Source organism: Neolamprologus multifasciatus, chromosome 2 (genome assembly GCF_963576455.1).
Source record: "Neolamprologus multifasciatus chromosome 2, fNeoMul1.2, whole genome shotgun sequence".
NCBI classification, from domain to species: Eukaryota; Metazoa; Chordata; class Actinopteri; order Cichliformes; family Cichlidae; genus Neolamprologus; species Neolamprologus multifasciatus.
The window spans coordinates 31,126,408-31,153,242 of record NC_140440.1 but is presented as its reverse complement, the minus strand read 5'-3'; the positions used below and the strand labels follow the sequence as shown (position 1 = coordinate 31,153,242).

Sequence of the window (26,835 nt, the reverse complement as noted above, 5' to 3'; positions counted from 1 at the left end):
TTCTCCCCGTGTTTGCGTGGGTTCTCTCCGGGTACTCCGGCTTCCTCCCACCGTCCAAAGACATGCAGCTTGTGGGGATAGGTTAATTGGAAAATCCAAATTGCCATTAGGTGTGAATGTGCGAGTGAATGTGAGTGCGAATGGTTGTCTGTCCCTGTGTGTTGGCCCTGCGACAGACTGGCGACCTGTCCAGGGTGTACCCCGCCTCTCGCTCTATGACAGCTGGGATAGGCTCCAGCGCCCCCCGCGACCCTGAAAAGGATAAGCGGAAGCAAATGGATGGATGGATGAGGTACTTTAAATGTCAATTCTCTGTTCATTCTAACATTATAACACAGATCTACATCCCAGTAAACCATTTGTTTGTTACTACAGCTGTGAATGAATGTGAATGAAACCACGGACAGTAAACCCAGTGCCCTGCCACCACAAAGCAGGTAAAAAAATAAAATAAATAAACATAATAATAAAAAAAAAGAATCTACCATACAATGCTACAGGCCATACTGTACCTGAGCTTTTTAATATAGACTCTGGCACAGTGAAAAATTGTCCTGTAGTGCGACTAGAATTCATAAGAATTTAGCGATTCTGATTCCATTATCAACTCTCACTGGATTCTCATTGCCTCCACTTTGAGAGTCACCATCATCACTAAGCAGCATATGGAAGACAAGTGGATGAGAAACATTTGTGCATATTGGTAGCATTTCCACTCTTGGTGTTGATACTAAAAGTAATGCGCACAGAAGACAGTAATTTGTTACTTTTTACATTATATCAGCATTTTTCTGTAAAATTACATGGAACGCATAGTCTCATAATTACCATTTATCAATATAAACCTACTGACTACAGCCCCACACTAGAGTTGGATGTCTTTTACGTGGTCTTGGTCTCGTCTTGGTCTCGACGGACTTTTGTCTTGGTCTCGGTCTTGGTCTCGACGGACTTTTGTCTTGGTCTCCTTCTTGGTCTCGCTGTCTCGGTCTTGCGCTCTCAAATCGACATAGTGTTCGGGAGATTTGGAGTCAACCATCAGCGGAGCGGGGGGTGTCTTACTGGGCTTAAGCCCGGGTCATTTTTCAGAAGCATGGGGTTTTTTGGAGTGTAATTTGTTTGTTAGATGCCTGACTGACAACTGTATAAAACAAAAACAACACACGAAACACAGAGCGCACCGTCCTAAATTCCCCCTGATTTTGGTATGATCCGAGCTTTGGCACTAGGCGACTGAGCACAGCACCCATGTGAGCGAGGGGGGAGAAGCTGCTGCCTGCGAGTTTGCTGCAGAGGAGAGCTTAAGTTTGACCAGGTACCAACGGATATCATTCGTACTGAACTAATAATGTAAATATGACAGTGTATCACAAAAGATTGATATCAAACTGATCACTTGATTGCGTTACTTACTCTTCGAGTGAATCAACAAATGGATAAATAAAAAGCCGAATGACAATGCTGATTTTTTTAGAGAGTCTTAGCTTACATCTCATATTTTCAGTTGTTACCCTCCACGGCTAAACAAACTCTCTAAATCGGTTTCAGTTGTGTACTGATGAACACAACAATGGACATAAGGAGCTTCTTTCAAAGAAAAAACTCAGGTAGATGTTATTTTATATATTATGCTTTGTATGTTGTTGTTGTTGTTGTTGTATGTTCAGTATATCTATGCAAAACAAGAGGAATTTCAATACACAGCAGTATATTCACAGTTGAAACCAGATATTTACATACACTTTAGGGAGAAAACATAAAACCTTTTTTTTACTGTTAAACATCAATTTAGAGTAAACTTTTGTTTTAGATAAATAAATGTTGCAATGTCTTTTGAATTAGTTAAATGTCAGAATAAAAAGAGGGAGCTGTCTATTTTAATCACTTTCATCAAATGTAGGAGTACATATACACTAAGTTTATTGTTAATTAAGATTAATTAAGAAAACTCCAGATGATTCCATTCTGAGCTTAAGAAGCTTCTGATTGGTTAGTAGAGTCCATGTGGGTAAATTGGTGGCACAGCTGTGGATGCATATAAGGCAAAACACAGAGCCTGTTTCTTTGAAATGGGAAAGTTTCTTTGAAAAATCAAGAGATGTCAACCAAAACACCTGGAAAATAATTCTGGAAAAGAATTGTGGAGCTCCATAAGTGTGGCTCAATTTTGAATACAATTTGGTGCCATTTACAATTAAGAAATACAGACAGTTTCTCTCTTTACTCTTAAAGTTAACAAATATGTTTTTTATATTTATCAATCTAAAAAAATAAACATTTAGTCTGATTTGATGTTACAATTAAAAAGTGTTTGTGTTTTTATCTGAAGAGTATGTAAATATCTGGTTTCCACTGTATATTTGTGTTTGGCTTGATTGTCAGCACAAAGAGGGAGAGAGAGGAACAGAGAGGGAGAGAGACGACGAAAATGACGACAGAACAGAGATGGAACAAGAGCAGGTGAGACACACATGTTAGTCAAATGGTTGTTTGCCAAAAACTCATCAGAACATGTATCTCGTACCTATTGTATCTTTTTAGATAGCGTTTGTTACTTTTAAAATTCTATATTTATTAAGTTATGCAGGCTTGTTTGCTCAACAAGGCTAAATAATTATATAAACTTTTCAGAATCTAAATAGTGTACTTTGGTAGAATTAAAAAATAAGTGTAGTGCAGGTCTAAGATGATTTTTAGTGCTGCTATCATCTAGTTCTGATTCTGGTTCTGTCTTGGTTACTGTTGTAGTCCTGTTTTAATTCTGGATCAGTTCTGGGTCTGGTTGAATTGGGGTTTAGTCCCTGTGTCTTGATACAGGCCCGACTTTGTTCTGCCTTGCTGCTTAATTAAAAAACTATATATATATATATATATATATATATATATATGAAGTCATTCTTTTTTGAACAAAGCTCAAAACAGAGCCTAATAATCTTTCAGTCATTTCTACCCCCACTTAATTTCCTTTGGCTGCTCAGCTCTCACACAGTGGCTCAGCTACGCTCCAATCCCTCCATATTGTGGCCAATCACATGCGAGGATATAGGATAATATCATTATGTGAAAAACAGAGAGGGTGAGAGACGCAACAGTTAAGTGGAGCATGCGTCAGTCCTTTCAGTGAGTGAGTGAGACAGTAGACAGTGGTGAGGAGGGCTGTGCGAAAGCAAAAACACATAAATATGCCCGAGACCCGTAAACGAAGCAGCATCTGGCTGCAGTTTAAAGACTTTTTTTTTGTCTTGGTCTTGTCTTGGTCTCGATACCCTCTGGTCTTGGTCTTGTCTTGGTCTCGATACCCTCTGGTCTTGGTCTTGTCTTGGTCTCGATACCCTCTGGTCTTGGTCTTGTCTTGGTCTCGATACCCTCTGGTCTTGGTCTTGTCTTGGTCTCGGATTAGGCGGTCTTGACTACAAGTCTACCCCACACACCAACACATATCCCGATCCTAATAAGGACACACATATGATCTTTTTCAAAGCATTTACATGCGAACACAAAGCCAACAAAGCAAAGATTAGAACTGGAACAAAGAAACTTCACAGTAATTTCCACAGTGATTCTACTTTAGTAACATGAACAGGTAGAAACAGGTACAGCTTGACTGCTCATCACAGATGTTACCTGTTGAACTTCAGGGTCTGGCTGCTGGGCGGGGTCAGATCGACAACAACGAAAAACAAAGCCTACAGAGAGGAGGTTCAGCATCTGAAGCAATGGTGTGACGACAACAACCTGAATCTAAACACAGCAAGACCAAGGAGATGGTAATCGACTTCAGAAGAACAAAGCGATCTGAGCACTCTACCCTCTACATCAGGGGTGTCGCACTCCAGGCCTCGAGGGCCTGTGTCCTGCAGGGTTTAGATCTCGCCCTGGGTCAACACACCTGAATCAAATGATTAGTTCATTACCAGGCTTCTGGAGAACTTCAAGACATGCTGAGGAGGTCATTTAGCCATTTGAATCAGCTGTGTTGGATCAAGGACGCATCTAAAACCTGCAGGACACTGGCCTTCGAGGCCTGGAGTTTGACACCCGTGCTCTACATTGATGGGGAGGAGGTAGAAAGGGTATAAAGCTTTAAGTTCCTCTGAGTCTACATCTCGGCCGACCTTACCTGGTCCACAAACATTTCCCACCAGGTAGGGAAAGCACAACAAAGGCTGTACTTCCTCAGGAAACTACGTCAGGCCCAATTACCCCAAAGACTGCTCGTAAACGTCTACTGCTCCACCATCGAGAGCCTTCTGACTTACTGCTGCACACTCTGGTTCAACTGCTGCACCGCGGAGGACAAGAGGAAACTGCAGCGGTTGGTGAGGGCAACAGAGCGGGCAATCTGCACTTCACCAACCCCCCTCAGAGACATCTATACTGACAGACTTCAGCAGAAAGCCAGCATCATCATCAAAGACCCCTTGCACCCTGGACACTCACTTCCCCCCCCTTCCCTCTGGTAAACGTTACAGGTCAAAGACAAACACACTCAACAGTAGTTTTTACCCACAGGCTGTCAAACATGCCCTACCTCCACCCTGATTGGAGGATAACTGCACTGCCAACACTCATGGACATTACACCTTATTTATAAATCATATTTCTATTTATACTTCAATGCAAGCAACACCCCTACCTCTTTAAACTGTATTTATTATAACCTTATCTAATATAGTTCCAACAGCACCCCCCCCCCCCCCCCCCACACACACACACTCAATGTGCAATATCACTGATCACACTGCACCTCTCAATGCACCTACTAGTTAGATGGCATGTATGTGTATGTATGTGGAAATATGTGTGTGTATGTATGTACGGATGCATATATGTGCGTGTATGTTTGCAGGTGTATGTATAACTTGTACATATCTTTCTTGTGTAAATGTAAATTTTTTCTGTTATTGTGTAAATACTTACGCTATTGTGTACTTTACACACATGGAGAGATGCCAAACTGCCTTTCATTGTTCTTGTAACAGTGACAATAAAAAGCTATTCTATTCTATTCTAAAAACAAACATCTGCATCCCACTAAATCATTTAGTTTGTCACTCCAACTGACTGGGGGTTAGTATTAGTTCAGTTTCATTCTGACCATCAGGCTTCTCCTCCTTGTCTGTTTTGATGATGCCATTGCTCATTAATGTTAATTTTTGTGATCGTTTGTTGGCCTTCACTTTGAATACGTCCCACCTCTCAGAAATCAATCCTCTGTTGAAGAGCAGTGATGACAGGTAGGAGAACAACAAAGTAACAAAGATAGTGGATAACATGCAGATAGTCCTGACCGGAGAGCGCTGGACATAAATGCCATTTTCAAGAGTGCAACCTGGGAAGTGAAGGACAACAGGTAACCCTACGGATGGTTCACCACTGAGCAACCTCAGCAACACTCCAACTAGCAAGCCCATGATAGAGCCATAACCATTGGAGATGTTAAAAAAGAGGACGCAGACTAGTTGAGGGAACATGATGGTGTAGGTTATGTCTGAGCCCAGGATCCAAAAAACCATGATGCTGTTGTTTAGGAAGGTGAGCGATGTGCCAGCCACGCCCACCAGGACCACAGTGACACGGATCACCCACTGGAGCTCCCTGTCTGATGCCTGCAAAAAACCCCAAAACAAAATCAAATCTGGAAACTGAAACAGAAAAGACATAACCACAACTCGAATCTTCTCCTTTCAGGTCTCTTACTGTGGTCCTTAGGATGCTCTTATATATGTTGGATGAGAAGATGGAGGCGGCAGATAATAGTGCAGAGTCTGTTGAGGACATCACAGCAGCAGCTACAGCTCCAATACCAACGATGGAGATGTAGTTTGGAGTGAGGTACTGCAGAGCAATTGGCAGAACCTGACCAGCGTCTCCTCGCTCGAAGGGGGATGGGGAGCCATATAAGGTCATGTTCCAATCTGGCATAAAAACATAAAAAGTACAAATAAATGAAAATATATTTTAACAATTTTATTAAATATATTTCTCCGTTGTTGTACCTGTTGATGCTGCGACTGCTCCAATCAACACAGATGGGATTCCAAGTACAAAAATAAGTGGAGCTGCAATAAAGCAGGTGATCCTGGCTGTATTTGATGAGGAGGCTGACAGAGTCCTCTGGTGGAAGTCCTGATATCCAAGGTTACCTAAAGCCTTAAACAAATGACAGTGTGACAGTTAGCCGTTCATTTTGTTAGTTAGTCGTTTATTAGGGTAATGTTGTTTTAGTTTGGAATCTCTCAACTTTAGTTTTTATCTCTAATTATGCGTATTTTATTAGCACTCAGCAAATGACAAACTGTTTATTTCATTTTGAGTTAACTTGTGTGCTTTAGGTTTATAATGTTCACATGGAGTACACATTATAGGTTGAAACATTTGCTCATTTGTTTCTCGTCAGACTAATTGTTTATGTCTATTTGGAGTTTCAGTGCTTGTTCAGAGGTCCCTTGAATGTAAATGAACATTTCTAGCATTAATTATAGTTTTAGTATTAGTAATCATTAAATTCAATGAAAACTATGTCCTTTACCCCCCTCATTACATCATTAGGCTTACATCATGCAAACAATTTCATACCCATGAAGGCCTAATGCTGAATGACTGAATAATGCTGAATGTAACTTGATAGAGTTCACTTGTTAACCACAATTTCTCCACTCATGTTTTCTAAGATGAATATCATGGTCCACATTGATATCCTTAATTTTTTCTGGATTTAAAGGGAGACCCTGTTCTTTATTTTGTTTATGAACCTGATTGATCCATCTCTGACCTGGAACTGATACTAAAACCACTTTTCCCAACTTGGATTTCATCTGCTTGATAGCCAGAGTATGAAAACTGCTTTTTGAAACGGATCCATTTATAGGTGAGTCACTGCTTGGTTTGAGTTTTGATAACTTTATAAATTACTTAAATACTCACTTTAAAGCAGATTGAGCAGCAACCGTGTGTGTGCTAATAAAGAATGCTGCAAAGCATGTTAATGTCACCGGGTCTGCCGTGGTCACTCACAGTGGTGACGAAACCCAGGACGGGAGGCACGGCAGACCCAGGATTTGGCTAGCAGAGGGAGGAGCTGGTGCAAATGGTGGCAGAGCTGGCGGCCACGCCGCAGGAGAAGGCGGCGGCGCTGATCTGGTCCTCCAAGCTGCAGGACCGGATCAGCGACGCCAGATACTCCTTCCTCTGCAGGTGGCGCTGATCTGGTCCTGCCCAACACCGCCGCCACCCCCTCCGGCGTCCACCTGCCACGCGGTCGACCTCTGGACCAGTTTCGCCGGCACTGCTGGGTTTGCGGGGGGCCACCTGACCTCACAACTTCCCATCGCTTGGCCAGGGCCCGACGGTCCGGGCTGATCCCCTCTCCCGCTCACAGTGGGGGGAGTAGGTTCGGCCGGATGGCTCCCCGGCCTCAGTCGGGCGATGGGGGTATGTGGCGGGCGTGGCCTGCGGTGCCGTGCAAGGAAGGCGGACGCACCTGCACGGCATCTGCCGTGGTCATTCACATAGTTTATTTTGGATGATTGTTTGTACTTCGTGACCTGATCTTTTAATACCCATCAAGAGACTAGTGCTAGAAATCTGTCTTGGTCTCTGCAACTGCTAATGTTTTTCTGTGTTTGTTGCTTTTACAAAAGCAGTCCTAAATAAAAATAAATGCAGGCCTTACCAATAATAAGAAATTATCAATCCATCTCCATAGCCTTTCTTTATCTACAGAACCAATCCAGGGGGCTTGGTAGGTAAAGTTGAAAGCAGTCTTAGTAATGTCCATAGAGTGGGGGTTCATTAAGGTGAAGGGGACACAGAGCCACTGCAGAACAGAAGAAGATCCAATGACATAAAGACTAAGTTACAATGTTCACAATCACATTAGATTTGCCTATATTAAAACCCTGTTCCCAAAAAGTTTGGGATGCAAAATGTAAAAACACTGTAAAATTGTAATACAAATACAATGCAATATATTGGAAACCATTCCAATCCTATATTATAAGCAGTAAGTTGAAACTGTTGTGGGTAAGAGTCTCTTCTGCGAACTGTTTATGGCCCAGACGGGTATTGTTAATGCTGTGTATTTTTTGACATTGGGATAAATCAAAGCTGCTGAGGAAAAGGTGCATAATCACAGCACACATGCTCCAGAAGGTAAAGAACCATGTCATTTATCATAAAGATTAACCTTTCAACCTCAAATTAAAATCTATTGTTTTTCAAAAAATATAGGCTGATTTAGAATTTAATGGCTACAACACGCTTAAAAAAGGGGTGAGACGAGGACAACGACAGTTAAGGTAGAAATGTATAATTAGGGAAACGGCTCAAATAATTGCCAGTTTCATCATCTTTAGTACATAATGTGCATGAAGATTCAGACAATCTGGGGAATCTAGAGGAGCCAGAAAACAAACGAATAAAGACCTTCAGACCCTCAGTCTGAAAACGGGGTCCAGTGAGCACCATCAGTCACAGATCAAAACTCACAAAGACAAAACTGATGTTTAATATAATTTAAGGGGATAGAAAGAAAACTGAATTTTTAAAAAACAAAGTTTGATATATATTTTTTTCAAAGCCACAGATCTTGTATTTCTCATGGCCAAGGAGCAGAGGGAACATCCAACTTGCTATAAAAACAACCTGATGAGTTTGGAGACATTAATGCATATATTACTTTCTTTTTTAAAGTGAAGTGCCATCAAATTAAAAAAAACAAAAAACCATAAAAACAACAACTACTAAGTTTTCATGTATTGTCTATGTATTTTCAAATCCATACAGGCTTTATTAAAGTATTTACATTAATTGTGCTCTTTTATTGATATTAAACACAGTTTCCCTACATTTTATTAAGGAGGGATGTAGTTTCCCATGCAAGTGAACTCACCATACTGAAGAAAATGAGTGTTAGCTGTATTATGTCTGTGTAGGCTACAGAGTAGAGACCTCCCATTAATGTGTATATGATGGCTACAGCAGCAGAGATCCAAATGGAAACAGCGTAGGATAAATCCAGGACCACGCTTATTGTTGCTCCTATAAAAGTAACACAGTAAATGATACAGAATCACATATATCAGAATTACCTTCATTCAGTTTAGGAAAATGTGTTCAGTCACTTTAGGGTGACACTAACAGCATGTGTCAGTATGACTTAATGAAATTCTAGTTAATATTATCATACTAGTTTGTTGTATAGGTGTTTTGGATGCAGTTAAAACTTTATAGCAGCTGAACTTAAAACACTTGTCTCTATCCTGGAAATTATTCAGTTGCAGGTGTTATTACTAGAGAAGGAAAACAAAAATGATGTGGGTATCACTCACCTAAGCCGATAAGAGTTCCTGTCACCCAGATTAGATCAGAAATTAACAGAGCCACGGATAGAGCTCCACTTATTGACTTTCCATACTTGATCTGGAACGGGTCCATCATTGTCACATATTTTCTTTCTCTCATTGGTTTGGCAAAGAAAAGTCCACCTTAACGACAGGTAGAACACATTTCTTCACATCCACTACTGAAAATCAGTGGACTTCATCTTTAAGATTCATTCATAGTCTTATGCGAATCATATTTTACGCTAATTTGCACAGATGTGTCCCCACTTCCTTATAAGACATGCCTGGCCTGTATTTTTCAAAGCCTAATTTAGAAAAGGTAGGTTTTTAGATTTTTCCTTATTAATCCTTATGATTTTGCACAGCTTCCTCTAGAGGCATAAAAAGTGTTTGTGAAAATTTGTGGCGTTCCTATGTAAAACACATTTAAAGTAATCATATAGAAATCATATTTTTCCACACAGATATACGCCTTTGTCTTATAAAACACATCATTCCTGATTAAGACATTAAAAATAATATCAAGAAATAAAAAGCTTGCTTTGAAAAAGGTCGTTTTTGTAGATGTTACCTAATAGTTCAGATGAATATATTTGTAGGCGTAACCGAGTATGTGACAGGGAAATAATAACGATTAAATTAGTGTAGTAGTGTAGTACCATACACACACATGAGCCGCTTTCTTCAGAAAATGGGGAATCGTGTGCAAATGCAGAAAGTATACAGGTAATGGTGTTATTATTAAAACTCTTACCAACAATAAAAGACAGGGCTGCTGTTAATGGCATGACTGCCCAGGCCAGCCCCATAGTTGGTGTGTACACTGCTTCTGTCAGACCAACGATAAAGCCCCCTCCAACAAAAGTAGCTGCAGAGAGCACAGCACAAGCACACAGAGGAATTACACTGTGACCTTCAGGCTCAGGTAAAGAGGCTTCTAAATTAATATTGCCTACTGATAAGCAGTTAATTGATGGTGTGAACACTTTTGCACATGAGATGAAGTTTTAAAAACATCTGTTTTCTCTTTTAACTGTGTCTTAGTGTAACTCAAAATGTAGGAATTAAATTGCACAATTTTTTTTGGTTTTTTTAGACTTAAGCAAAGAATATTAATTAAAAAAACAAAAAACAACTTAAGCTTAATGGTTCCACTTCACTGTAATATGTAATAAATTAGGCACAACAATATATTTTTAAAATAACCGTATTAAGAAAGGTTTGTTGTCTTTTACATACGAACAGGCTAGTCCCTTTATCTTAATAGCTGCACATGTTTTTGTTGAAAGAATGTCAAACGGGGGACTCCCTGTTAAAGAGAGACAGGTTGTTGTTCACCAGCTACTTTACTATTTACTTTGGTGGAGTTAAAAGAGAAGATAACTTCTATTACAAAAGCTGCACTGTGATGAGCTCAGGCAACAACATACTCATTTTGTGCTTCACTATGTTCTTACACAGTTTCACTCAATGAAAGTGGCTACAATAACAGCCAAATATCTACAAACATGCACTCTCACCGGTCATTGTGAAGACTCCTACTACCATACTGATCCCTCTGTTTCCCAGCAAAGTGACCTCTGTCTGGGCTGCTTGGCTGCTTTTCTGCACCCGTTTGGACTTCATCGAGGCCCACAGACCAGTGCCCAGCACCATCAGGTAGAAGACCACCATTACTACCAGCCCCGGGATGTTCAGAGCCATTGTGTGCTGCCTTGATGACTGGCAAAATGTGGTTCCACTGATGAAAAAAAAAAGGAATAAGAAAAGGACTAATAAGTTGATTTTCAAATGCAAAATGTTTAGTTCAATCCTAACATTTCCTACAAACTGTGCTGCCAACTATGAACTATCAGTTGTAATGTGATATGGGTGGGGCAGTCAAGGGCAGTCTGGGGAGCTACTGTTTGATTAGATTTTAGTAAATGTTTGACAGTTTCTACAGTTGAAAACTACTGACTTGTTTCTCACAACTCCCAGAATAGCTCTTGATTGGGGTTGGAATTTTCCTTCACAATGTAAGGTTTGTTTTTAAGACTTTTCCCTCTCAGTCAGGTGGCACACAACCAATGTAGCAGAATTCTAAATACTAGACCATATTTTTAGTTACATTTATTTTTACTGTTTCCATTAAATTTTCTTATATTTTTACTAGTTTTTCAATGATTGATACTCGAAACAATTGAAAAGTTAAGGACATTTATTTGTTTATTTGTGATTTTGGGAGTGCTATTTAGGTGACAGTTTATGGCAGGTAAGTCTGCCTGTGTCTAAAAGAAAACCTTCATTGGAACTGTTCACATCTTCTAATTATTTGTCTTGTGAACTTGAAAACGGTGTCACGTAGTTTATTATTCAGATTCGGTGCAACTTTATCAATCCCAAAAAAGGGAAATTTGTTTGCAGCTTACCCACACAACATACTCCCACAGTCAAACTCACACAACCACCACAAACACTGTTGCATGTCAAGGCCACCTTACAGCCCTTAGCTCTCAGTAAGAGAGCTGTAGGACAAGAGGACTGTAGGGCGAGCCAGCAGCTTTAGACGGTTGTTAAGGCTCATGTTTCTGAGTCACACCTGAATTCCGCCTCTTCACACCAGTTTCCTATGTGAGGATTTTTCTATAAGTTCTAGAAAGCTCCAGAGAAATATCCACTGGCTTGGCTCTGCTGCTAGACCTTTCTGATAAGTAGTGTTGGGGAGTAACGGAATACATGTACCGCCGTTACTTATTTAAAATACAAAATATGAGTAACTGTATTCCGTTACAGTTACCGTTTAAAAAGGTGGTATTTAGAATACAGTTACTTTGTTGAAATAAATGGATTGCACGGCGGTACTTCCCTGTTTCATATTGTGGCGGGTCAGGCCTGTTTGGGTTTTGTTTAACAGCTACGTTCTGTTGTTCCAGGTGGCAGCGTTACGGTTGCCATGGTTACAGGGTGACGCTCTCTCTCTGCGTGTTTCCTGGGTGAGAGAGGCCTTTTTGTTGTTGTTGTGCTAAGCTAACAGGCAGAATGCTACAGGTATAGCTCTAAAGAATGTAGCATCATGGGCAGTGTAGTCCGTGCTGCAGGGAGAATGGACTGCCATACACGTTATGTGTCTGTGAGCGAGGGAGGGAGAAAAAGGAAAAGTACGACCTGTCATTGAGCAAAAACGGGAGCTGGAAGCATGTAAATATAATAATAACCACTGCAGCCAAGAAGAGTGCCTGACGAGCCCAGTTGTAAGTAAGCTATTAAGACTGGACTGTACACCGTGTTCTTCTTTTCCTCCAAAAACAATAAGTTCTGTTGGAGCAGCCTTTCAACGCCTCTCTCTGTCTCTCGCTAGCAAAGTTGACCCAGACAACAAAGTAAAGCTAGTTTTCGGCTACGAGCCCGACACAGAACCCACCGTATTAGCCAGAGGTCCCTTTACTATGGTTCGGAGCCGCGGACCTTCAGTAACAGTAGTAAATCACAGCAATAGTACATTCATGTAGTTGTAAACAGCATGATAATATATTAAGTAATCCAAAGTATTCAGAATACGTTACTCTCATTGAGTAACGTAACGGAATACGTTACAGAATACATTTTGGGGCATGTATTCTGTATTCTGTAATGGAAGTAACCTTCCCAACACTGCTGATAAGGTACTGACCATCATCAATTTAACACATTTAATGTTAGCCATACATCCTAAAATAAATCACACACACACACACACACACACACACACACACACACACACACACACACTTCTCATTATTTGCTACTTTGGGCAAGTATGATTCAGTATTTTTCTTTTTTATAGAACTGAAACTCATTTTACAGAAGCTGTTTATGATTTTGATAAATCATATAAAACAAGTTTTCTATATGAAAGGCAACAGGGAAAAATAATGGTGAGAGAGGCAGTACAGCATTATGCCCTGAAGTTACAACATGAAACATGAGAAGTACACCATGTTTTAGCAGCTCCTTCTAAAGCTGGACATGTATGCAGCCTGTGGTCCATTTCCTCTCTCAGTGGATCACATGACACTGGGTTTTGGTATGTGCACTGTCAACTTTTTGACAGAAAAGGTAGATGGGATGAACAACAATTAATACACACATAGACACACCCGTTCTCTCTTGCACACACACACCAGAACAGTCGCAGGATGACCTTACAGGTGGAGCTCACAGCTGTGAATAATTTTGACGGTTGTTGCGACATGTTAGATGCTTTGACAGATGAGCCTTAGCCTGCCTGTAACAATTTGGGTGTTTTTTCTTTCTACTCAGTTAACCTTAAATGCAAATCACATTAGAGCCTACTCACAGTAACAGCTAGAACAAAAATAACACAATTTGCATTTATTAACAAAAGGAGTCATTGAGAGGTACATCTTTGAAAAAAGTTCACAGCTCTAAAAGCTTGTTTTATTTCAGGGAAAGTTTTAACAGCGTTAAGTCTGCCTGTTTGATTTCCCTCTCTTTATCACACATCATAGAGGCAACAAAAAAAGAAAACAGAGAGTGCACACCACATAATTTACAAAAAGCCTTGGCAACTGAAAAACACCTAACTGATCTAGAGTACTGGTTAGTTGGGAAGTAGTTATTTCATAAGGATATATCTAACTATTCTCCAACATTGCGTTCACAGAAAAGCATTGGGAATAGTAAACATGTAAAGCATTACCTTCACCTTGTTACAAAAACTTGTTACAAACCATCATGAAAGCTATTAAAAATAATTTTATAAATACATATAAAGGTATTTTGGCAGGGATACTCCCACTAGGTTTAAATCTGGGACTCCCCACCATTTGACCTTAGAACAGAAGAAGATTCTCGGATGAGAGGTGAAACGTCTTCAAGCAACTTAAAGAAGTCCAGAAGCTTTTCTTTGCAAGCTCCTTTGACCAAAGTCAAACACTAATTACCTGCTTAGCTGGTGGCAGTGTGGGTATTCTGGTACCTTTCTGAATCCTTTGCAGGACTGCGTTCCTATCGTCTCTGCCTGACTGTTTTTTCTGTTTGTATCATAGCCAGTCTCGTTAAAAGCCTCCTTGTGGCATAGGGGGCTGAGCCTATTGTAGATAAGACACAAAAATCTACGGCTGGACAGGTTTTCTCATTCCTCACAGACCTCAAAGGAACCAGCAATTTACGATCATTTCCAGGCAGAAAAAAAGTGCCAGAGGCCAGAGGAAATACTTAGATTTAATAAATGAGACAGATAAAAGTTTTAAATCTAAAGAATTACTGAATTTCAACTTTTAGCTAATGGATTTGTGGCTGAAGGAGTATTTAGAGTCTTGACTTCTGCAAAAGTTGCGATGCAATCTAAAATATAGTGTAGACATTGTTACAGTGCAATCAAAATCCTGTGCTTTAGCAAAAGACATAAAAGAGCAGCACTCATTCTTCAGAATGTCACATGATTTCAAAATCATGTAATTCGCTCAGAATTTTTAATTCATCAGTGAAGAAGTCTATTTAATAAGAGTATAAATATGATTACTTTACATACTGTATCTATGATAACCCGTTTGTGGACACGGTAACCCTTGTTATATCTACAGATTACAGACTCCCTATTCACTTTATGTTCATGTATAAATATTATAAATATGTAAAAATATTGTTTTGAAATAAGAACAGTTATGACCTTGTTCCCGCTTTTTCACGAACTGCTTGTCTAGGCTACATGTGTCACTGACGTCAACTGGCACAATAAACTAAAGATAAAATACACATAAACAAAAAGTTCTCTTGTGAGCATATTTGATGTCAGAATTTATTAAGACCCATGATGTACAAAAATCTTCCAGACTTACAACTTTTTAGCTGACCCTAATATTTTATACTCTTTCAAAAGCCAGTTTGAGGGTCAGAGTTGGAGTTAAGTCTATGTCAGGGGCATTTATTGGGCAGTAGTGATGGGTCGTTCGCGAACGAAATGGCTCTTAGAGCCGGCTCTTTGAAGTGAACGACGCGAGCCGGCTCCTTATTGGGAGCCGTGAGGTTTTTTTTGTTTTTTTTTTCTCTTTCTCTCATCCTCTCTCTCGCCCTTTTTTCCGCTAAACTCCGCACGCGCGGCCTGTACCTTGCGCTGGGCAGAGGGGGGAGGGGCGTTAGTTACACTCACAGTAGCACAGGAACAGAGCCAGAGAGAAAGAGAGCGAGGGACAACAACGTCACATTAGAAAGGTATAGTAATCATCCACTATTTTCAGTTGCAGATGATAAAGGATTCAGAAATCATGCAGGCCCATATGACAGAGAATGTGCATCTTCTTTTTGTTTTAATATTTTATTATATATATTAAATTGTGTTGTGGTTTGCAGTGTTTTGTGTTGTTTCACGTTAAATTTGTTTAAAAGGAAAAAGCTGAAAATTTAAATAGTTAAAAGTTTAAAATGTAAATAGTTGTTCTTTGTATTATATGATTTATTTATTACATTTTATGTGGAGTGAATAAATAAAGTATATTTATGGTGGCCCTTAGAGACAAAGCACGTACAAACTCCAAAACACGTAAAAACTCAGAAGCACGTACAAACTCCAAAACACGTAAAAACTCAGAAGCACGTACAAACTCCAAAACACGTAAAAACTAAGAAGCACGTACAAACTCAGAATCATGTACAAAAGACAACAGAAGTGCTCCAGGATGCTAGGGTGCAGTGTTGAGCTTTTGTTACCTAGTGGCTACACAAGCCAGGAAGTATCAACAACCGGATTTGGTGTGTGGTAATAACAGGTAAATGAATTTTATTTTTAAATTATTTGAATAAATATGAGTGCTTGTCTATAAATACACAAACAATACGCACATGCTTTCAATTGTGTAATTTAAGTGATCTGGGTAGCTCTGTTTTGGAAGTTCAGTTAACGCTAGAAATGTGTTTTGGAGTTTGTACGTGCTTTTTGGAGTTTGTATATGCTTTAGAGTTTGTACGTGCTTTGTCTCTAGGGGCCATATATAAACATATATAAATAAAACCACTTTTTTTTACTTTAGTAATTCCTTTTCTGCATAATTTTATATTATTGTTAATGATTAAATAATTAAAGCAGCAAAACAACCTGAAGAGCCGGTTCGGAGCCGAAAGAGCCGGCTCTTTTTAGTGAGCCGAGCCGAAAGAGCCGGATCTCTAAAAAGAGCCGGAAATCCCATCACTATTGGGCAGGGTTCAACATAAACACTTGCCTGATGGCTCAAAGCCTGAGTGGTAAAGCACACTGGGTATGTTGATTTGGTAGTGATAATATTTTTGTTATCAGATTATTCTCTTGTGATGCCAACATGCTGAAATAAACCGTCACTATTTTTTTTTTTTTTTTAAAAAGTCAGCATTACTGTGATAAAATATTTTAATTTCACATACCAATGAATTACAGTAGTCCAGCCTAGAAGTAATACATTCATTAACCAGTTTTTTTAGCAACACTCTGAGACAGGATGTTTCTAATTTTAGAAATAATTAAACACATTTTTTTTTAAATTATACAAAATAAAGGAGATACCCTGGTCAAAAAATGACTCCAAGATTCCACTGTTAGGTTTTGTATTGTTGATTGTCATTTATGCTTAGAAATATTTAACCATATATGCTTAGAGGTGTATAATTAATTGTGTAGTGGTAGGATGTGTGATCTTTAGCAGGCTGCAAAGGCTTGGTGTGCATTCCAGAGTGTTCTGGAATCCACACCTACATGCTGGGAGCATGGGCACAGGTCGTACCTTGTTTTATTGTTTTACGGTAGGATAAACGTAGCTATATCTGTTTTAGTCTAAGTGCCTTTTGTTTAGATGGTTTAGGGAAGTCATTTATGGGGTCACACTCTGACCCCCCCCACACACACACACACACATACAGGCAAGGTACTCTTTGTGTGCATGTATACGTCGTATGTTAATGAACCTATGCATATTCATGTAACCTCAATAAAAGAGCAGTGTTACGGGGGAGCGGACGAGAGCAACTGGGGTCAAGCAAGGAATGGCGTTTGTCCGGTTCTCTCCCGTGCACGAGAAACACGAAGAACTTTGCCTACTTCGTGTATTGCTTTGCTGTGTAATTATATTGTCTTCAATGTTCCAGCGAATAGGTTCAAGCTACAAACCTATCATCCACTCTCCATTTACATGAACAAATTAGAGTCTAATAGATAAATATGATTCAACCCACTGCAGCACAGTACATTTATTATTTTACTATTCTTACAGCATGCTATAATCTGTTATAAAATGTTGTGATCAACAGTATTGAACATTGCACTGAGCAAGCTAACGTTTAATTTTTGGCTCAACAGAGCTCTGACTCTTTGTCAGCCTGGATAAAGTTCTGAAAAGAAACCACCTGGGGTTGTTCTTGTTTTCTTCAACCAGGACTTTTTGCAAGGGCAGCAAACTCTTTTTCCAGGCTAAATGAAGCTCTAACTTAATGAGATGCCATTTCCTCTCAAGCTTACGTTTTATCTGCTTTAAGGCGCAGGTTTGCCAGGCACAGTCATACCAGGGAGTCAAGCAATGATTTCAGGCTTTTTCAGGGGAGCCACTGTATCCAGGTTCGTAAACAATGCTCTGCATTGTGCTGGCACATGACATCGAAGGAGATAACCGTGGAATTGCATCCTTGAACTCAGTTACAGCGCTTTCAGGAAGACAACTTGAGCCTTACTCAGGGTGTAAACAGACCTCAGACCAAATAAACAAACTGCCACTGGCACACCTAATAACCTTTGAAAAAACTTGGCTTCTTTCATTGAGAAAGCGCTATATCTGAACCAGATGCACCTAGACCGTGTGGTGGCAGATTTATTTTCTCATCTATTAATCACATATTTAATCATATCACATTGGCAAAGGAAGAGACTGAAAAGAGTGAAAGACAAAAGGCAAAGCTGAAGAAGAACGTCCCACTGGATCCTGGCACGCCACAACTGAACTGCTGCAGATGCAGGAGAGAGACAGAAGCTGTGAGAAGTGGGGAGAAGAGAGCATGGAGGAAAAATGAAGGCTGTTGTTGTTAATGTGAGAACACATGAAAATCGGGTTGGAAAACTGTGGCCAGCTGTCTTGTGGAGGTTGAGAAAAGTCCGTAGGATCGCAACAAAGGTAAAAATATACGCACACAAACACACATAAACAGAGAAATGTGAAGGAAAGGCAGGTTTAAGGACATGCCCTGCTGAATCTGCAGCTCCACTGCACACACAGCCATTAAACCTGCCTACTAGCACACACACGCAATGAAGATCAGCTTGTCATCTCTCATCAGTGTTAAAATAGTGTAAATTTAACAGACATCAAATTCTCAAATGTTGAGTGTATCCATTGCTGACAATTAACTCTCCAGGTTGCAAGACAACAGTTTAACTTTTGTGAAAGGGAAAAAAAGATTCTGGTTTGACCAACCAGTGATCAGACAATAAATTTGGTTGTTAATATAGTAAATTGTGAGATGCTTTCTGCTTGATTGGTGCAGCACAAGTAATTTACTGTATGAAGGAAATTCTCTTTTGTGATAATATTTTGAACATGAATTTCTGTTGTCCTGTCAACTTAGTGGGTTAATAGCTGATATGCAAATTAGTTGATTGTTATTACATCAGGGAAAGATGACTGGATTATAAAACAAGTAAATAAGATGTAGCAGAGGGTTGAAATGAGTTTCCTGTTTCTGATGTATGGGTGAAGCTTGTACCCAGATACACACCTCTGAATACATAAAAACAAACTTGTTTTGTGAAATACATGATGACATGTTACACGTTTACTTTTGGAGAAAAAAAAGGAGAAAAGCTAAATGAAATGATTGGGTCTGTGAAAATGAAAAATAAGTGAAAAAGCACAGACCTGGTGAAGAAATTCACATTCCAGTGATAAAACATTGATATGAAGTGTTTAGGAAGCTTTAAATGGTGAACATTTGTGTTGTGTGAACTGTGCAGCTGCTAATAAAATGTGGGGAAATTTCTCTGTGTATTTAGCAGGTGGAACTATGTTGGTTGGCCCAGACTTTCCAGAATTGTGTGATATTCTGGTGCACTTGTGGGCAACCAGTAAATATGATGTGGGAACATAAACAGAAGCAGTGACTGCAGCACTGCATGGCAGGTTCTAATCCCTACAGCATGTTGTGTCACCAGAAAGCAAAACTTTTCCTGTGATTTCTGGCAGATTTGGGTTTTTTTGTTTTAGTACCAGGCTGATTTTGTCAGTTAGGTTAGGGTTGTTTTCTTTTTGTAAGATAAACACAGGTTTATATATTCTCGTGTATTATATATATATATATATATATATATATATATATATATATATATATATATATATATATATATATATAATTAATTTAGACATGTCCTGAACAAGGCCTAATATGTTTTTTTTGTAACGGTGCACTTAGGAAAAAACCTGCCAGGTAAGAGATTTTGTGATTTTGCGTGTTGATGATTTAAAAGCAGGCCTGCGAGATTGGAAGTAGAAGCGCTATAAAATACTTTAATTGAGAGCAAATATAAGGTGAGCTTCTCTAGATTACAATGGGCTTCTGAGGAAATTCACCTACCTAGGTCGCTGACCATATCAGATGGTAAGTCCTCTGTTTAAAAGAATTGTAGCGATTCAATCCATTTCAAAAGCAATAAGAATTGTTTTTATTTTTGGAATGATGTAATATTGCTGTCAGTGGATATTTAAATCCATGTGCGGTTTTCCACTATCAGCAATGATTGGTACAATTGCATGTGACTGGATGAATGCATGTGATTGGACTGTGGCTGGACTGATGATGTGGACTAAGTGTGACTGACTTGAAATTGAGAAGACGGTAACTATTTTAGGGTTAGTCACTGCCAGTGTTGGGAAGGTTACTTTTAAAATGTATTCCACTACAGATTACAGAATACATGCCCCAAAATGTATTCTGTAACGTATTCCGTTACGTTACTCAATGAGAGTAACGTATTCTGAATACTTTGGATTACTTAATATATTATCATGCTGTTTACAACTGCATGAATGTACTATTGCTGTGATTTATTACTGTTACTGAAGGTCCGCGGCTCCGAACCGTAGTAAAGGGACCTCTGGTTAATATGTCGGGTTTGTGTCGGGCTAGTAGCCAAAAAATAACTTTACTTTGTTGTCTGGGTCAAGTTTGCTAGCGAGAGACAGAGAGAGAGGCGTTGAAAGGCTGCTCCAACAGGAACGTACTGTTCCGGAGGAAAACACAAACACAATGTACCATAAAAGTCTTAATAGCTTACTTAGAACTGGGCTCGTCAGGCACTCTGTTTGGCTGCAGTGGTTATGTTAAAAGATTTTGAATTTTATTAATATTCAACAGTGATAAATGTTTATGTTTAGCTTATTTGAATTGCACAGAAATGCCTGTACATAGCGTGTCAGCAAATTCTTTAACTGGAACAAAGTGATCACATGAGGAAGTTGCTCAAGTTTAGACAACACCCACATGTATTGTTTTAACCCACTACAAGATCGTTAATCAACTTGTTCCTCCTTGTCTTGCAAGGCTGCATCCTGTGCAGCCTTTCTGCTTGATTGATGCAGCACAAGTAATTTACTGTATGAGGGAAATACAGTAAATTAATACTGTATATTTTGAATATTTTGAATATGCATTTCTGTTGTCCTGTCATCTTAGTGGGTTAATAGCTGATATGCAAATTAGTTGATCGTTCTTAGATTAATGAAAGGTGACTGAATTCTAGCACGAGTGAATGAGATGTGTTGGAGTTCGTTAGAGTGGAGACTCTAAAACACTGAGTTTCCTGTTTTGATGTGCGAGTGAATCCTGTACCTAGATACACAACTCTGAATACGTCAGTACAAACGTCTTTTGTGAAGTGCATGACAACATGTCACATGTTTTAGGATGACGGGAAAAAAGGAAAACTGAATAAAATGGGTGTGTGGCCTAAATGAGTGAGAAGCACAGACCTGGGGATTAAACTCATAGCTAATAACATATTAGGCTTATGTTGTGTGTTGTGCAGCTGATGGTTGGTTCGGAGTGAATCTAGCTGATGATTTTTCTTTTGTTGTGAAGTTGAGCCTGCCAATTAGTATGATAGTATGATAAACCATGCTAATGGTATGATTTACCCTCCTGAGATGAGGAGCTTGTGTCATGACGTAACAAGGCCTTTTTATTTTGATACTTTCACAGTGCACTGAAAGTTTTGTTCGATAATCTCTGTTTGAGCAGATCTGTACGATTAGAAGCGCTATACGATACGTCGTCAAGAAAATTGTTACAAGTGAGTTACTCCACTTTAAAATGGGCTCAGGAGAAAGCCACTTATTTGGGACGATTAGAAAATGAGAGTCCCTGCCTAAAAAGGATTCAGCGAGGTAATCCGATCTAAAATTCTTCTTTTTTCTTTGACGTCATTTTGCTGAGGGTGGAAATCAAATGCGGCGATAGTTTCCACTATCAGCAAAGAAAGAATGGATGAGTGAGTGAATGAATGAATGAATGAATAAATGGAAATAAAAACAAACTGACTGACTGGTAAAAGCTGACAAGACTTGACCACGACTCAAAGTTAACCTCCACCTAGACAGGCCAAAAGGGTGGATGAATTTACGTGTTTCTTTTTACAGGAGCAGAAAGATGACAGCAACATCTGTGGTTGCATACCGATTTAACTTTTAAATGCCACTTTCTGTGTTTGTGAATCTACCAGGGGTGTGTTATTCATGGGTTTGTGTTGCTCACAGAGATTACTGTGAGAAAGAGTGTATACACCTGCGCAGCGCTAACATTTATATTTCTTTTCTACAGCATTACAATTCTTCTTGTGATTTGATCATGTGATTTATACCAGAACAACTAGTTAATGTTTTCCTACTACAGGATTTCTGGGTTTATGTGTGAAGAAAACTGTGTTTACAGGTTATGAGTGGTGATGCTGTTACACTGTGTTTTGGGGAAAATGTGAAGGTTACTTTGATGATGTGAATAACATTCTTTCCACAGCTATGGATAGCACCTCTGGAACCTGTCGACCTGCGCCTGGTCACCATCTATGTGTATTGCTAATGTTTGTTTTTCTAAGAGTACATGTAGAGAATTCAGCAGAAGCGGACAAGTGACATGAGAAAAACAAATAAGAGATGCAGTGTTTATGGAATAATTTAATATGGGGCTCATTAGCAGACCACCATTGAGCTCATACTGATTGATGAGTTGAGTGACTTTGCTTAAGGGAAGTCAGCGATTACATTAATGTTGACTGAGTACATGGGATGATCCATGTCTGAGGCAAATTATGGAAATAATTGTAGTTTACTGATTTGAAAAAACCTGCACATGATACTTGTCTTGCTGATGTTGAATGCTTTATCACTCTTATGATATAATTGTTTATAAGTGTGAAGTTTGATTTCACTTCCAGATCTTGTTTTTCAGCCCATGATGGTATGTATGCAGGCTCCTGGCGGAGCCAGTTTTTAAGCAAACTTAATATGCAGGAATCTGGTTTTGATGAGTTGACTCATGGGAGTGTCCATGCGTCAAGAGGAGGGGTCCAGGATTAACATGAAACAATGAATTAACATTAAACTATGTTTTATATGATTTTTGCAGCGATTTGTGTGATTAACAGTTCATTCAACGGGTATTAAACCTATGCAAGTGGTGCATCCATGTTCAGATGAGGCTTTGATGGCCTATAAGTGAAGTTCACTGAACTAAAGAATGTGGTTTGATGATTGTTGACATGCTCTCCAAATAGAAGTTTTTCCTCCTAGCAAGGAAATACAGGTGCAGCAGTCATCTCCTGAGAAATCTTCAGAGGCCCGGTGAGAAGCAAGAACCATTCCAGGCATAGCTGACAGCCCAGGCAGTGGTTGAGGTCAAAGGTCGAGCTGGTAGCTTATTTGAATTGCACAGAAATGCCTGTACATAGCGTGTCAGCAAATTCTTTAACTGGAACAAAGTGATCACACGAGGAAGTTGCTCAAGTTTAGACAACACCCACATGTATTGTTTTAACCCACTACAAGATCGTTAATCAACTTGTTCCTCCTTGTCTTGCAAGGCTGCATCCTGTGCAGACTCGTATGCAATCACCAGATAAGAAGTTGTTTTTTCCTAACTTGTACTCCACCCATGAGTGTTACGTGAGTAGGACAGTATATAATAAAGTTTGAGCAGATGCCTGGCGCGCATTCCTGCACAGGAATCGTCCATGTACATGAATTAACTCTGGGCCCGTGATTCTTTGCTTTCCTGAGGCTTTTCTCCTTACAGGTTATTATTATATTTACATGCTTCCAGCTCCTGTTTCTGCTCGATGACAGCTCGTACTTTTCCTTTTTCTCCCTCCCTCGCTCACAGACACATAACGGGTATGGCGGTCCATTCTCCCTGCAGCACGGACTACACTGCCCATGAGGCTACATTCTTTAGGGCTATGCCTGTAGCATTCTGCCTATTAGCTTAGCACAACAACTACAACAAAAAGGCCTCTCTCACCCAGGAAACAGAGAGCGTCACCCTGTAACCATGGCAACAGTAACACTGCCGCCTGGAACAACAGAACAACAGAACATAGCTGTCAAACAAAACCCAAACAGTCCTGACCCGCCACAATATGAAACAGGAAAGTACCGCAGTGTAATCCATTTATTTCAGCAAAGTAACTGTATTCTAAATACCACCCTTTTAAACAGTAACTGTAACGGAATACGTAACGGCGGTACATGTATTCCGTTACTCCCCAACACTGGTCACTGCTAATGCCTAATCGACCCCGAAAAGTGAAAAAAGGGTGGATGCATGTGTTTTTGTTTGCTTGTTTTTGCAGGAGCAGGAGGATGACAGAGACCAGAGGAGGGGAGGTAGGTTCACATGAGTGTGGGCGGGCCTTGCCGACCTAACCCTTTAGATAGCACTTTTCTGTGTTACTGATTTTGTGTGGAGGAAACTGTTTTCCTGGCTGCTTGTTGGTTACAGTAACACACTGTATTGTTGGAAATACAGGCCACCTGGGTTGGCTGGAAGACTGTTTACTTAGCCTAGCAGGGCGACGGACACTGTCTCAGCTGAACTCTGGACAAGCACAAACATACATATACACTGATATGCACCTCCCTTTCCAAATGCCTTCGATGCTTATTCCTTTCCGATGCTGCACCCTTTACCCACCCCTGCTGCTTGTCATGTGTTTTTTGGTGTATTAAGAGTTTTTTCATGTGCTATGTGCAGAGGTGTGTTTTGTTGTTCTGTTCTCAAACTGATCTCCCTGTTGGAGCTCAGTCTGGGGGGAGTTATTTTTTTTCTCCTTATCTTTCCTCATGTGGTGCATTTTCCATTGTTATACCTCTCTGACCTGTCTTCCCCATGTGATGTTTTGTGTAATGTATGTATGGTCGGAAGGGTAAGATGGTGCTGGCAGCCTTAACCCAATTTCCCTCGGGATGAATAAAGTATTATCAATCAATCAATCAAATGTTAAATGTTACAAGGGGAAATGTGTATTCAATGTGAAACACATACTGTGTTAAAATCAGTATCACTCCTTTCACAGACAAGGAGGGTTGACCACATGATTTACAGCAACACCTCTGGAATCTGTTGATCCAGGCCCGACCTGCAAGGACACGCCACTGGCTAATGTTTTTTTTTCCCTCTCTAAGGGTTCTGGCTAGGGATGGGTATCGTTTAGGTTTTATCCGGTGCTTAAACGGTGCTCAAACCGGTGCTTAAAGAATGGAGAACACAAAATTGGTCCAAAAACCTCTCATGTTCAGCTGTTTTTTTGTAAAAAGATAACAATGTTAGCCTTTTCTGCAGCTATAGGGCATATGTGGTATCACTCTTGGCTGGAAGCAGTGCTTAAACAATGGAAAAAACAAACTTTGTCCAAAAACCTCTCATGTTTAGCTGTTTTCCACTTTTTCTTTGGTCATTTTAGCCTTTTTGGCCAGGGTGAAGGGAGCATCTGCCATCAAACAAGAAGACAGCCGCATGTAGCTATGACGGTGTTTGCTAGTTCACCTTACATGCATTAATGTAATAACGTGGTTAGCCTACTCAACGTAAATTACACACGAACAACATTAAGCTACTGACCCAGAGAAGAACGGCTGCTGCTGCCATCATCATCCGTCCTCATTTCTGCTACACTGGCAGGGCTAGGGGCCAGGACTCTCCTCTTCGGGTTTTTGGGGGATGTTGCTAACTCTGGGTCCGATAACAGGCACCGCAGCCGCAGTAGATGTGCTCGGTGTGAGGTCTCGCAGCAAGCTATCAAATACGGTGCATTTCTCGGCTTTTAAAAAAACGCTATGCGTCGCCAGGTGTTTCATCGGATTTGAGGTGTTACCTCCTTTGACAGTATCACAGTATCATCTTAAAGCACTTGTTGCAGGCTGCTGAGTTTGCATATTTTGCTGTGAAGTACAGCCAGACTTTTGACCGCTTTGCCTTGGGCATTTTTAATCTGTAGCTCTGCTCTAAAAGAACTACGTACCTGGACCCGCCTACTATCCTCGGAAACGTAAAATGATTGGCTAGAATTAAAAGTGTGTGACATCTCAGGAAAAAAAAGCACCGAAATAAAGCACCGAAATGTGCGCTGCTTTTCGGTCTGGTTACTACCGTTTATGTCAGAACCGGTGCCATCGTGGCACCGGATACCGGTACCCATCCCTAGTTCTGGCATCACACAGGCAGACATGAGTGAAATGAAGCAGGTTGTGCAGTGATTACAGAACAGCTTAGTGTGGGGCTCATTATCATATCTTTATTCATTTTAAGGCATTGAGCTCAAAGTGTGAAAACAAGTGAGTGACATTGCTTAAGAAAAGTTACTGGTTACAGTAGTTTTAATTAAACAGATGGGATGATCCATGACTTGGGCAAATTATGGTAACAGTAGTGTTTTAATGATTTGGGGAAATAAACAGCATATGGCTCACTTTTGTCTGTGGTGTTGGATGCCTTATTACTCTTATAACCTACAGTTGTTTGTAAGTGTGAAGTTTGTATTTACTCACCGATTTTGGTTTCTAGGTAATTGTGGTGTGGATGCAGGCTCCAGGCAGAGCCAAGAGTTAGACCCACTTAACATGACATTAATGCTGATTTTATTCTTTAGCACAGGGTTACAGGGCTGAAGCGAAATTACTCCGGAGGAGAAGCCCTGATGTTGTCTGAAAATTGGTGTAACTAACCTTTTCCTTTTTGTTATTCTCCTAGTTCCGATGAGCTGACTCATGGGAGAGACCATGTGTCAAAAGGAGGGATTCCAGGTTTAACATGAAACAATGCTTTCTATGTTTTCCATGAGTTTTTCATGATGATTTGTCCATGGCTTTTTACTGTGATTTGTGGGATTAACAGTTCATGTACAGGTATTAAACCTCTACAGGGGGGTTAAGTTCATGTTCAGATAAGGTTTTGATAATCTATAAGTAAACTTCACTGAACTGAAAGGAAAATGTGGTTTGATGATGGTTGA

General features: G+C 39.9%; 1 protein-coding gene and 1 long non-coding RNA gene across 4 annotated transcripts in view; one reads left to right on the top strand and one right to left on the bottom strand.

Annotated features, from left to right (window-relative positions):
- LOC146524801 (high-affinity choline transporter 1-like) overlaps positions 1-26,835 on the bottom strand; it is a 29,454-nt gene continuing 2,619 nt past the window's right edge. The window contains exons 1-11 of one of the 3 annotated variants that reach the window (XM_085131822.1): positions 14,273-14,520; positions 10,868-11,088; positions 10,102-10,215; positions 9,333-9,488; positions 8,894-9,042; positions 7,676-7,819; positions 6,000-6,153; positions 5,701-5,918; positions 4,039-5,609; positions 3,412-3,804; positions 1-852 (exon numbers count right to left, since the gene is read on the bottom strand). In XM_085131822.1, the coding sequence (XP_084987948.1) occupies positions 5,052-5,609; positions 5,701-5,918; positions 6,000-6,153; positions 7,676-7,819; positions 8,894-9,042; positions 9,333-9,488; positions 10,102-10,215; positions 10,868-11,051 (1,677 nt within the window). In that variant the 5' untranslated portion in view covers positions 11,052-11,088; positions 14,273-14,520 and the 3' untranslated portion in view covers positions 1-852; positions 3,412-3,804; positions 4,039-5,051. Of the gene's footprint in view, positions 853-3,411; positions 3,805-4,038; positions 5,610-5,700; positions 5,919-5,999; positions 6,154-7,675; positions 7,820-8,893; positions 9,043-9,332; positions 9,489-10,101; positions 10,216-10,867; positions 11,089-14,272; positions 14,524-26,835 lie in introns of those variants that run through there. The other 2 variants (XM_085131830.1, XM_085131839.1) reach the window with 2 other exon arrangements.
- On the top strand, positions 9,468-15,088 carry LOC146524802 (uncharacterized). Its single transcript, XR_014869171.1, has 2 exons — positions 9,468-10,272; positions 10,809-15,088. It is a non-coding gene; the product is annotated as an uncharacterized LOC146524802 (long non-coding RNA).